Source organism: Oryza sativa, chromosome 1 (assembly GCF_034140825.1).
Source record: "Oryza sativa Japonica Group chromosome 1, ASM3414082v1".
Lineage (NCBI taxonomy): Eukaryota > Viridiplantae > Streptophyta > Magnoliopsida > Poales > Poaceae > Oryza > Oryza sativa.
In genome coordinates this window covers 42,352,735-42,366,056 of record NC_089035.1, presented here as the reverse complement: position 1 = coordinate 42,366,056, position 13,322 = coordinate 42,352,735, and the positions used below count along the sequence as shown (strand labels likewise).

The window sequence follows — 13,322 nt, the reverse complement described above, 5'->3', positions numbered from 1 at the left end:
CAAGGTGAGCTCGATCTTGGCCGCTTCTTCCGACACGTTGAAATTGCTACGCCCAAAGTTGAATTCTTCCACGGAGAATTCAGAGCGTCGTAACATGAGAAAAGAAAAGGGCAAATCCAAAGTCATAGTATTTCAGGACGAGATTACCACTCTCGTCGTCATCGGCATCATCAGGCAGAGCTTAATTTTGCTGGATTTCCTTTACGTAACTGATACGAAACTCACGTAGGAGTGTACGTTCAGGTTTGGCACTGTTGTCTTGTCTTTTAGTACCAAATGCAACGACCTTCATGCCTTTCCGATGAGCAAGTAGTTCAGAAATAGTAGTGTAGTACGAAAAAGAGGGAGGGAGTTGTTCAGTAAACTTCACTTGATTGATTCCTAGGGAAAATTATGCATTTCAACCAAAACGGAGAGAGAGACACACACACACTATGAACAAAACAACACAAGGACATCGAATTCACCTGGACCTAAGCCAGATGACACAAACAGAAGAAGGAACTAAACAGTTACTAAAAATGAAAAAGAAAAAGATTAAAGACTAGCTTAACCATGAATGTTCATCAGCAGCAGCAGCAGCAAGTAATCTAGTCGCGGCGGCGTCTCCTTCGCAGAAATACGGGAAGGCGGCGGCGAGCGGCGGCAGCGGCGGCGGCGGCGGTCAGTCGAAGCGGCGGCCGCGCCATGCGGAGACGGAGAAGAGGGCGCGATCTTGCCAGCAGAGGAAGAAGTTGCCCTTCTCCTCCCGGACCTTGAAGCCGTCGCAGCCGAGGCCCTGCGCCACCCGCCGCGCCTGGAGCAGCGCGTAGTAGCTGAGCGGGACGCGGCCGAAGCCGGCGCCCTCCAGCCGCCGCGCCCACCGCTCCAGCCGCTCGTGCCGCTCCCGCCGCTCGCCGCCGTCGCACGCCACGATGTTCTTGATCTCCTCCCCGAGCAGCCACCGCTCCACGCGCGCGCGCTCCACCGACCCGCGCGCCGCCCCCACCTCCAGGCAGTCGAACAGCGCCGCGTAGTAGTTGAGCGCCTCCACGAACCTCTCCGTCAGCCCCGCCGCGTTGTGGCTCGCCTCCTGCTCCGCCACCACCATCACCTTCGGCGACAGCCCCCACAGCGCGCCCAGGAACGCGTCCGCGCGCGACGTCGACGGCGACAGCCCGGACTCCGGGCTCCGCCTCTCCTTGTCGCCGCCCGCCACGGCGGCGGCGTCGTCGTCGGACGCCAGGAGGCAGTGCAGCTGGAGGCTGGAGCAGATGGCGAGGGCCTCGCCGGTCTTCACGCGGAGGGACTCCACGTCGAGGGCGTCGAGGCGGGACACCACCGGGTTGAACTGGAACGGCACGTCGAGGCGCTCTGCTTCTTTCGTGAGCGCCATGGCTGTCTGGGTGAGGAGTTCCTTGTGCTCGTGCACCGACGTGAGGCGCAGGTGCGGCGGGCCCTCGGGGCGCGCGGCGAGGAGGTGGAGGAGCTCCAGCCATTGCGTGGCGTCGGCGCCGCCGAGGTCGATGACGTGCACGATCTTCTCGGACTCCATGGCCTCCAGTATCGACTGGTTGGCGGCGGCGCCGGCGAGGCGGAGGAACGGGCAGAGGTCGAGGAAGTGGCGGCGCGCGGCAGCGACCTCGGCCGGCGTGGGCGACGCGCGGGGCAGGAGCAGCGCGCGGCACAGCCCAGGCCACGCCCTCAGCGCGCGCCGCGCCAGCGCCTCCGCGAAGGCGGCCGCCACGCGCTGCATGGCGTCCCCGTCGGGCGCCGCCAGCGACGCGATGTGCTCGAGCGCGGCGTTCGCAGCATCAAGCCGCCCGGCCGCCGCCGCCGCGGCGCAGTTGAGCAGGAGATGGATGAGGCACAGCCCGCGCTCGTCGGAACGCAGCTCCCGCACCATCCATGGCGGCGTGGGCGACGCCGCCGCGGCCGGGTGGAGCGGCATGTTGGAGAAGTTGTGGAGCGGGGAGGATGTCACCGACGACGACGAGCCTTCGTCCTGGACCATCAGCCTCGCCAGCGCTACCCCCCCAAACCTTGAAATACAAAAAAGCTACAACCTTTGATCCAATCGATTCTACGAGCACGGGCGCATTTGAGGTTTTGTGATGAGTGGAGCCCGCGAGGTGAGGGTGCAAAAGGCTGCGAGCTCTGCCTGCGCAGAATTAGATTGGAGACGAAGAAGAAGCCATTAATAATCAAAGCAAAGCAAAGCAAGTAGTGTAGCGCAATGAAGGCGACGATGAGAAGAAGCTGGCGCCAAAAGTCCAAGAGGATCGAAACAAGAAGCAAACAGCTCGGGAAACAAAAATACAATACCGGGGCCAGATTTCCTCAGGCAACGGGACAAAAGCAAATCGCCACCATTTATTTCTGCGATACAACCCACAAGCACAAGCAGCGAGCGACAACGACGAGAGCTATCTATCTATCAATCATCCTATCCTATCCTCCAACACTTGCATCGAGAGAGGCGAGGCATAGCAGCGGCATGCATGCATACCACCACAAGTGAACAAAAGAGAAGGAAGAAAATGCTCACCTCAAGGAGGAGCAGCAGCAGCGTCCCTAGTCCGTCCCAAGAGAAGAGAGAGGATTTCACAATCTTTCAGAGGAGACGATGCAGAATTGCAGATATAAAGAGGACGAGAGAGAGAGCAGGTGAAATGAACGAAATGGGGTTTGGTGGTAGTAGCGGCCTGCGCTTTGGACTTTTGGGGGGTTGTGTGCGCGCGCTGGCGACAAGAAGCGGAGGAGGCTTTTTTTGTCCGCATCGCGCTTGTCTCCACTCGCGCACCGGCACCGGCCCGAGCATTCATTTCACTCCTCTTCTTTTTTTTTTTCCTTTTTTTTTCTGTCCGAGACTGCACGCTGCCCCTTCTATTCTCCCGTAATCTGCGTGGACCGACTCTACCTCTGCTCGAGTAGCGGAAAACCTCGCTAATTTCCGAATTTCTTATCGGTTTTTCTTATGTATTAACTTTAGCTTACGTGTAAACCCTCGTGCTTCTTTTTTTTTTCGATCGGTATCCCATCCTTTATGGCTTTATTTCTGAGTTCGGGAGCATCTTTTTTTTTGTCATATTACTGTGCTTTTGCAACTTAGACGTGTTTAATTTAGATTGTTGTTGTTGTCACGGATTAAGTATTTATTATGGGCGAGTAGCTAAAGCTCGTTATCGGTTTTTCATAGCTTGCGTGTAAATCATCTCTTTTTGAATGCTTTATCTATGAGTTTGGGTGTATCCATTTTTCTTAGATTATTGTGTTTTTGTAAATTAGGCCATGTTTAATTTAGATTATTGAATAGACTATTGTTACGGGTTATGGAGTGATTATAAGAACAAATAAATATTAAAGAAATGAACTTAACAAGTAGATTAAAATAATTGTATAATCAATGCAGTAAAAAAGCTATTTAAGAGAATATTTTCTAAGCGTTGAGCAAATAATATGTTTTAATAATCTGATGAATAATCTGAAAAAGAACAACACCTAGTGAGAAGGAAATAAAATAATTTTACCATGTTACCTGGACATAGGCTATCAAAATTTATGCTAAAATATAAGGTGCATTTTGCCTTCTTTCTTATATGCCATAGAAAATCTTGCAAGAAAGATACGACTTTAAGAGAGAAAAGAATGCATTCTTGTTCTTCTTAACTTATGGAGTATTAGGAATGCTAAATACTTTATTTTTAATTCATGTGTAATGGTCCAAGTGTATATAGTAGAAATAGAGTTTTCTCGTGACAGTGGCAGTACTCTCTCTAATTTTTAATATACGTCACTGTTAACTTTTAGACATATATTAATAAAAAGAGCATATGCAATACTTATTATTTAAGTAATTTCAATGAAATAAACAGATCATAATAAAATAAATAATAATTATATTTTTTAAAAAAATAATAAAAAAAAGGGTCAAAAATACATTATCTATTAAAAGCCGGAGGCAGTATTCAATTTGTGCTACCCCGAAAGAACACTAGCTTTGCTAATTGGGGAGCATGCAGGGTTGGATGTGCAAAAGGTGGCTCGCAGTACTACCATAAATAGCTTTTTCGGGACAATATATAATAAATAGTATAATTGTAAAATACAGTAAAGGTAAAGAAACCGGTAAGCCCCCACGACTCTTGTCGCGAGGTGGCGAGAGGAAGAATAAACACAAGAAGGAGCATGGCGTGTTGGGGCCTCGTTATTCCTCCATCCCCGCAACACGACGACGACGCCACAACAAAACAAAACTCGCCCCCACTTCTTCTTCCTCCTCCTCCTTTAATTTTGTTCTTTCTTGCCACCCTCTTCTCTCTCTCTCTCTCCCCCGCGGTCAGTCTGATGGTTTCTGAAAACAACTCTAGAACCCATTCAATTGCTGCAGGCTCACTAGAGCTAGCTGCTGAGAGGAAAACCCAATACACTGCACAAAGAAAATGTAGAATATAAAGATTTTAAGATCCACATTTTGCACCTTAATAATACCTTTTCCATTTTATATCATAAGCCGTTTTAATTTTTTTTTCTTCTAGATAAACTTATTTAGGCCTGACTATGTTTTAGAAAAATTTATCTATATATACAACACCAAATTAGTTTAATTAAGTATAACATTAAATGTATTTTGATAAAATGTTTGTTTTGCGTTTAAAATGTTGCTATATTTTTTACAATCCTGATTAAACTTTACTTAAATAAGTTTGACTAGAAAAATAATGACGATGACTCCAAAACCAATCAGATGCTTGAAAAGCAAATCTAAGACATTTAAATTTTTTAAAATAATAATTAAAGTGAGTAAACTTTTTTATCTAACTTTAGTATTTGCTAATCCTAAAAACTATTATTATATTTTGAAAGGTGGAACAAGGTGGAAAAACATAGGCAACGACACTGGGCTCCATACTCGGATGTGTTTTTATAAGGGAGAAGAATGAGGTTGCTTGTAGACGGACAGATAGTGATCCAGCGTCCTGTTTTGCCTCTCTTAAAGGGAAAAAATAATACGGAGTAAAAAAGAACTTAGGATGGCTCTGATGCGCAATGCATGTTTGACCGCAGAATTAACACTCCTGCTGGCCTCACTCGACTTACATGTACTGTTTGTCCTCACTCTACCATCTCTAGGATATTTACCGACCCCGACAGTAGCGCGGCTACTGTACGATAACCATAACAAAACTGTGACAAATTAATGCTAAAAAAAGGAACTACTTGGTGGAAAATTTCCCACCATTTTTTAAACAAAAAAATTCAAACAAAATTTATCAAACCCTACCGATTATTTACTTCTATCATGCCCCTGCAATAAGCTCGGTAACCGCATGTAGGAATAACCCCGAGCAAAACTATAAATTGCTTAGCATGATTTATTCATACCTTATGGCTTAAAAATCCCTTCTAAATTTTAACTTTATAGTTTTACCGGTATCCTCTACTTTACTAATATCTCGTGTTGATTTTTAAATCGCTAAAGACATAAGTTTTAAAGTTTTGACCAACAGAGTTACTTTTTTATCAAATTCAGGCCAAAATATGAGCTACTTCCTCCGTTTTATATTATAAGACTTTTTAGCATTTTTCACATTTATATATATGTTAATGAATCTGGATATATATGTATGCCTAGATTCATTAACATCTATATGAATGTGGGAAATGCTAAAAAGTCTTATAAGAGCAAGTTTAATAGTATAGCCCACTACTAGCTCCAAATCATCTATAACCAATGTAATAGCCAATTTATACAATAGTTGCTTACTATACTATTAATATCTGGTCCTACTTGTCATACACATATTACGTTTTGGAGTCTGTGCTGCCCGCTGCTCTTCTTTTTCTTCTTTTATCTTTTTAAAATATATTTGTAGCTGGTTTATAGCTTGGTATTGTACCTGCTCTAACTTGAAACGGAGGTTAGTATTTCTTAAGAAAAATGTATAAAAAGTGATGACATAGGTAGGTAAAAGCATGCTAAAGCCGCCGTATCTATGAGTACAAGGGAGGTGGCGAGTGCGTCCAAGGGAGCCGCGGGCGGGGGCGGCTGCATCCAAATTCCAAAGGCCAAAACAAAGGGCAAACGAGGGGAAGAACCGAAGAAGTGGGTGTTGGCGTCCGGTGGATCCGTCCACCCTATTAAAAGACGAGACGACAAGCAAGTTTTTCCGCGACTTGGACGCTTGCGCTGCGTGTTCACTCTCCCTACGCCCGCAGGTGGCCCATCCTTCTCCTTTCCCTTCGCCGTGACGACCCGTGCAGTGCAGGCAGGCAGCTACTCGTAGCTTAGCTGCAGTTGCGTTTGCGTGCCCGTTGATAAATGTTCACCGGCCACCTCGGCCATGGCAGGGGCAGGGCATGTGCATTGCGTTTGTGCCATTTGTGAGAGAGAGAGATGTTGTTGTTGTACATTGTGTGTTGTTGTACCATGCGATTAGCCATTGCTTTGCTTTGTGTGGCGGTTTGTACAAAACCAGCTGGGTTTCATCAATGCGATGGGTAGTACGGAGTACTCCCTCCATAAAAAAAAAAGACAAATCATCTGTTTCCGTGTCCAATGTTTGACAATCCGTCTCATTTAAAAAAAATATGAAAAAATTAAAAAGATAAGTCACGCATAAAATATTAATCATGTTTTATCATCTAACAACAATGAAAATACTAATTATAAAAAAATTTATATAAGACGGATAGTCAAATGTTGGACACAAAAATCTAGGGTTTGTCTTTTTTTATTTTTTAAGGACGGAGGGAGTACTTAAAAAAAAACCTAGGGAGTAATTCCTTCCTTCCAGTTGGCAAAGGGAGAGGGTACTTAAAAAAACAGTTAATACTAGTACTAGCTCTTTAAATCTGACCGACGAGTGAGTGAGTGAGCAATTATCATTCTTTCGAGAGGCAGATCCGTTGAAGTGGCTTTACTTTACTGGGAGATTTACTTTAGTTTTGCTCTGTTCCGGCTGAAATCCGTTAAAGAGGCAGAAAGAACGGTTTTTCTTTTAAAAAAGAACAGTTGGATCAGTTATAACCGAAGTGAAAAAAAAATGCCCTTTTCTAACCATTATTCTAACCGTATCGACAACTACAAGCTACAGGTAGAGTCCGTGTTAGACGGTACGGTTGTAGCTTCATTTAATGGACTTGCGGTGGTGATTGGCCCGATGCTAATCCCTTTCTTAATGTGTGTGCGGGCGACATTGGTTAGGAGAGGCATCATAGCTCGTTAAGGCTCCGCTCATTCTCTTAACGAGTCAACTTGGCTTGGCTCATTAATCTTAAAGAGTTAAAAGCCTAGCTCGGTTCGTAAGCTGGCTTGTTAAACTCATTAACACATTTAAGTCATTTTCGTAATTTTAAACTTACAATTTAATTATATTAAAAATATAATAATAAACACTAACTAATAAATAAATCACCGTATACCAATAGTTTGTGTGTAAAAAAAACTAAGCAGCAGATTAACAAGTATTGAGTATATAAAAATATGAGCTAAAATCCTAGCTTGGTTCGACTCATTAAGATTATGAGTTTGATCCGATTTAAGCCACAAACTCTTTTGAGTTTTTCCACCCTAATATTGGTGAATGGGGTTAAATTTTTTTTCCTGGATATAACTTTACAGGATTTTAGTTTTGTAATTGAATAAAGTACATGATGGGTCATTCAACTTATTTAGTGTGTTATATAGGTCACTCTACATTTACCCATGTAACTACCTATATGAGCATATATGTATAGTGACCTAGATGTGAATTTTAAAAGTACAATGATCTATATGACATACTACTTAAATAAATCGAGTGACCCTCCATGCATTTTATTCCTTGTAATTTTTTAATACTACATTCAATAAAACATCACGTGGTGTTTTTTTAATATTTTTTAATACAGACTTTTAGTGTTTAGTTTTATACTCCTTTTCTAAAGTTATATTCAATGAAGAAACATCATATTGCTTAGTGTTGTTCGTTTGAAAAAGAACAAATCGTTTTTTTTATCTTAGAACAAATCAAGTTTTAGTTATGGAAAACACTATAGAACAGTATCCCGTTCGGACACGATGATATCGCCTGACAGGTATCGGTTGATACCCTGTTTGAACGAGATGATACCTTTGATACCTAAATTTAAGACGATATCTCTGAAATATCATCCCGTCTAAACGGGATACTATTTTGTAGCATTCCAGTTTAGTTATGTGAAGACTGTACAAACGTTCGCAAGGCGGGGACACCAAGCGTCCAATCCCAATACTGATGGGTACGCGTACGTCACCGGATGCGAGTCCACGGCGCGATGCCCACGAGATCGAACCAACGCGCAAGCCCAACCATATCTCGCTGAGTTTAAGAGCAGGTTTAATAGTATCGTCAGCTACAGGCTATAAATGTGTACCATGTCATCTTATAGCTAGAGAGTACAATAGTAAGCTGTTGACACGTTAAACAAGTAACATCTTTATTAATTTTTTAATCACCTCAATCTCTTTCTTCTTTACCCTTCCCTCTCTCACTCCGCTGCAACAATGACAAAAAGCAATGCACATGCGCCTAGGAGCTCGTGTGTGCTGGCGACTAATTTACCGTCCGCTCGCACCCTCTTTTCTCCCTTATCTCGCCCATGTCATCATCTAATCTGACATGTAGCTCGTATCATCGGCTCAATCTACCTTATTAAACCTGCTCTAAGCGGTGGAAGTGGCCTCGCGCGCGTGGATGTCCCCTGCTGCGACAGCTGCGCCCCCTGCGATCTTCCGTGCGATTCTGTTCGTTCGTTCGAGAAATGTTTTCTGTTTGTTTGGATTCGGGTGGATATCGTCGTTGCCGTCGCCTTGCACACCAATGCGCGCGTACACAAATGCCAGCTGCCTCCCTCCCATGCATATGCCGGTGCATGGGCAGAGAGAGCTGTGTTTTCCTTTCCGATCCAATTCATGGTTTGACTACTGGCCGGCGCCGTATCGATCTCTATCTCATTGTACCCATCTGCTTTGCATCAATCAAGCCAGGCCGTGGAAGGTACATGCGAGATTACTGCGATAATATTATTGAAGGCTTTGCTGGTCGCCTGGTCCATGTGCATGCTTCTGTTCCGCGATCAATGATCTCAACAAAGAAATTGAACACTGACTTCGGCCGAGATCAGCCAAGGGTTATTTTAAGGGCTATTTTTAGCGCAAGGAAATAGCCCTAAATTATTTAGATTCAAGGGTTATTTTGAGAGCTAGCCAAGGGTTATTTTAAGGGCTATTTTTTAGCGTAAGGAAATAGCCCTAAATTGTTTGGATTCAAGGGTTATTTTGAGAGCTATTTAACTTTTAATGTACCTTTCCTTGAAGAGAGATAGAGAGAAAAAACATTTTTTCAGTGGGCCCCATCTGAAATAGCCCCAATTAGTATCCTTGGGTGGGATAGTTTTTTTGGTAGATTATTTTCAAATAGCTCTCAAATAACTCACCATCACCATTTTAGATCTTTTTGGCTATTTGGGCTATTTGAGATAGGTCTAAAAAATATCACTTAGATTCGTACTAATTTCATAAGCAGATCGTCATGCACATGTATATATAGAAACAAAAATGGGATGGAGTATTATCTTCGGTGAATCGAAACAAAGAACGGCGATGAATTGACGAGGACGATCGAGCGGCGATAAACTAATATACGACTTGTCCGCAACAACGAAAAGAACAGGAAAACTAACTGCTCTCTCCATTGTATATTCCACATCTCCGGCAAGTGTGGCGTCTTAGACCGACGAACTCTATTCCGTCTCTCGTGAGGCATTTTTTAAGCACAAAAATGTTTGCAGCATGGGTATCCATCTGATTAGAAAATTTATCAAGCGCTATGTCCGCTTCCCCGGAAACAAAATTTTTGGATCCGTGCCACACAGCGAATGCGACTTTCCGTGCTCAGAACAGGTTACATGTGTTTTATACGAAAGTCGCCACAAAGAGTCAGACGGAAATTGTCAAAACCAATTTAATCACGTGAAATAGTGGAAGTGTTCACAATGTTTTGAAGCTTATTTGGCCGTATACCACGGGAATGCTGAATTAACAATGCTGGTATACTCTCACCGGACAAAAATAAGAAGTGCTTTCAGACAAGGTTGTTTCAGTAGACTATTACTCCTAACAGTATTTCATTTCAGTTGTACTACAACCATAAAAATGGTAAAAATACGTGTTCTAGGACGTAGTACCTTTTCTTTCGACAATTATGGACTCACAACGGCAGCCTTAGCAATAAAAATAAATCCAAAATTTAAATTATAAAACTTTATTGCAAAGTTGATTTTAAGATCTTTCATCACCTTACTTTTAGACAGTTTTTAAACCATTAATAATACAAATATGAAAGTTTATCTATCGTAGGTTCATTTTGGTTGCTTTGTTCATTTTTTATACAACTTATCAGTTATAAGTATAACTCAACCGATCCGAACTGATCATATTCTTACGATATCACTTATTTACAATTATATGGAGTAATTGGTGTAAAGAGATATCTTTTATATAAACTTTTCCATTGACCCCTATTACTTTAATTTTTGGCATTTTATATCAGGATACCATAAGTTCCTGTGGTACTTACTTTTGCTGCAACCCCTAGTACGATTTTTCCTTGATGGAAAAGATAGAGCTTTCGTCGTTTGCTCGATCTAAGTGTGGTCCAGACAAAGCTCCAAAAGAAAAGGGATCCCGACAAAACATTACTAGTTGCACAAGACAGTTTCCGCAATAATTAGGGCGGTTTAGCTTTAGCACACACAAAACGTGGGGAAACAATATACGCGAGTGAAGGAGTACCGAAATGTAATGTACGGCACCATCTTGGATTAGCACATACCAAAACAAATGGACGCGTAAAGAGCGTCTTCCTCGTTCTTGTACGTATGTACCATCTCACATGAACCCAAATTAACCAGATATATATGCTTTGTAGAGCTTTTCCGCAGTTAACAGTTTGTAGTTGACAAACACGCATTCATATTTATATTTCGTATGGCTTTCATCCTCTCTTTCCACATGGTTATCTGGGAATTATGTACTAGTAAAGATCACATGTGTATAAACTTAAAAGTTATCATAGGATTGAAAAAATAGATGTTAGAGATTTGTTACTGTCATCATGAGTAAATTTTATAGTGGTATGGACAATTTTATACATCTATTTATATATTATGTGATACTCCCTTCATACCAAAATATAAGTATTTTTAGCTATAAATCTGAACAACCGTGTGTCCAGATTTATAACCAAAAGTTGTTATATTTTGGAATGGAGGTAGTAGTTTTTAGGTTTCTAATATATGTGGTTTTCAGTATATATATATATTTTTCTGGTTATACTTGTTAGTGCCAAATGTCAAGCATGCAAACATCATACATGCTACAATTTCTTATGGCGTTAATATGCACATGGTACAGCTGCAAGCTAGGTAATCAACCGATCGACCAGCAAGATCCTAACGATTTGGTTCACCAAACAATAATCTTCCGAGAGCTCTTCAAACCGGTCGCATTCTGCCGTGTCACGCGCCTAAGCCTCACTTCGTATAATCATATTCTTTTTGGCCCTCGAGGTGGCACACGTGAAAACGGGGACACGTGTGTGGCCTGGATGTGCCTTTGGTCGAACGGCAATTCATTCATTCACACGCTCATTTCATTCAGCATCGCAACAACACGTGACAGCTCTTAAATAAGCCAACCCAAAAGGATCCACTACTGTAGTAGTACAATACTACTGCTACACACCGAATTGAGCTACTAGCTAGGAACAAGAAAAGAAAATTTGGGCAGATGCAAGTGCGTTGTTGTATCGGTACACCGACTGATGAGATGTTACATGTGTCAAAGGTGGTGAATCTCCTTAAAAACAAAACGATGTGGTAATAACGTATGATTAGTTCAGTTTTAATTATTATAAACTTGAAAATGGATTAATTTGATATTTTAGAGTAACTTTCATATAGAAAGTTTTCGCACAAAACGCACCGTTTAACAATTTTAAAAGCATGCCACGAGTATCCAAAATTTCGTCCAAAGCTTATTGGAGAAACGAATGCAGCCAAAGTAGCTGGATTTTTTTTACATCTTAAACTGTTTTAAAACTTATTTTATAAATAGACATAAAAACTTATTGCTGGAATATTTTTTTTTCATGATTAGCGCCGTGTTCTAACGTAACGGCGTCAATGACATTGACACCATCCCTCTAGTCTTTCCGTGGAAGCCAAGTCATTGATTTGAAGGAAGTCGGCGCCAACGGCATTGGTGTTGAGGTCCTATTTGTAAAAAGAAAAAAAATCGAACACAATCTCTTTGTAATAAAAAAACTATTCGTAATAAAAAATATTTACAACTGGATACTTAGCACTAATGACACTTATGTTCAGAGTCTGTTTGTGAATATTTTTTCAAATAGATCCTTTTAAAAAAAATACAAACAGGTCTTTGACGCCACAAACATTGGCGCTACCCCATCATATCATCGACTTAGCTTCCACAGAGAGACTAGAGAGATGTCGCTAATGTTATTGGCGTCGTCATGTTGAATCACGACGCTAATGACGTTAATGATATGAAAAGAATACATTTATGAAATAAGTTTTTCCAAAAGTCTTTTTGTAAAATAAGTTTTCATATAGGATGGAAAAAAAACATGTCAAAGTTGCTGCGTTGAGTAGAAGAACTAATCACATGGGTAGTAGATTGGTGGCTACTGGCTAGGGTTAAATTGGACGTGCATGAGAAAAGTTATAACAGCAAGGAGGTAAAAGGAGAATAGTGTTTTTATTTTCTGAAGAAAACTGAAACTTTGCCCAGTGCAATTGATGTGATCAGCTAATTATTTTGAGTAGGTATCTTCGGTTGGATTGGCCAATAAGTTGGCATAAGTACGTGAAAAGAGCTTGCTCATTTTACATTACACTTCGTCATGGGAAGGTAAATTTCCTAGCTTGAAAGAGAAGCCTGTTAGGTAATTTACGTAAGACCTTTTTAGCACACAATGCAAAAAGGTAATGTTGTATTAGGGGAAAGAGCCAGGGACCTAGTTAGTTTTTTTCCCCTGCCGTTTTCCATAGAGAAGACGCGAACATCTTCTCCTATAGGAATCTTCTCTAACTCGCTCTAGTGGAATTATCTTCTAATTTCTGCATGCGCCAAACCGTACATTGAATCTTTTCATTGTGCATCCATTGATTTGCACGAGGTTTCAAGTCGTGTTAAGTGAGGTGTCGGATTTTAATGAGATGGGATTAATGAGTCAAGACTTCAACTTTGAACCAAAACTTGTCCTTTGCGTTGGTGGCTCGAATTAAGGGTCCAC

The 13,322-nt window shown here is 42.0% G+C and overlaps 1 protein-coding gene across 1 annotated transcript; it reads right to left on the bottom strand.

Moving 5' to 3' along the window:
* Positions 1-352: 352 nt before the first annotated feature.
* LOC4325838 (scarecrow-like protein 3) lies at positions 353-2,672 on the bottom strand. The gene is made up of 2 exons (XM_015755283.3): positions 2,528-2,672; positions 353-2,140 (listed from the first exon to the last, which is right to left on the bottom strand). The coding sequence occupies exon 2, from the start codon at positions 1,991-1,993 to the stop codon at positions 665-667; it is 1,329 nt and encodes a 442-aa protein (XP_015610769.1). The 5' UTR covers positions 1,994-2,140; positions 2,528-2,672; the 3' UTR covers positions 353-664.
* Between the last annotated feature and the right edge of the window lie 10,650 nt (positions 2,673-13,322).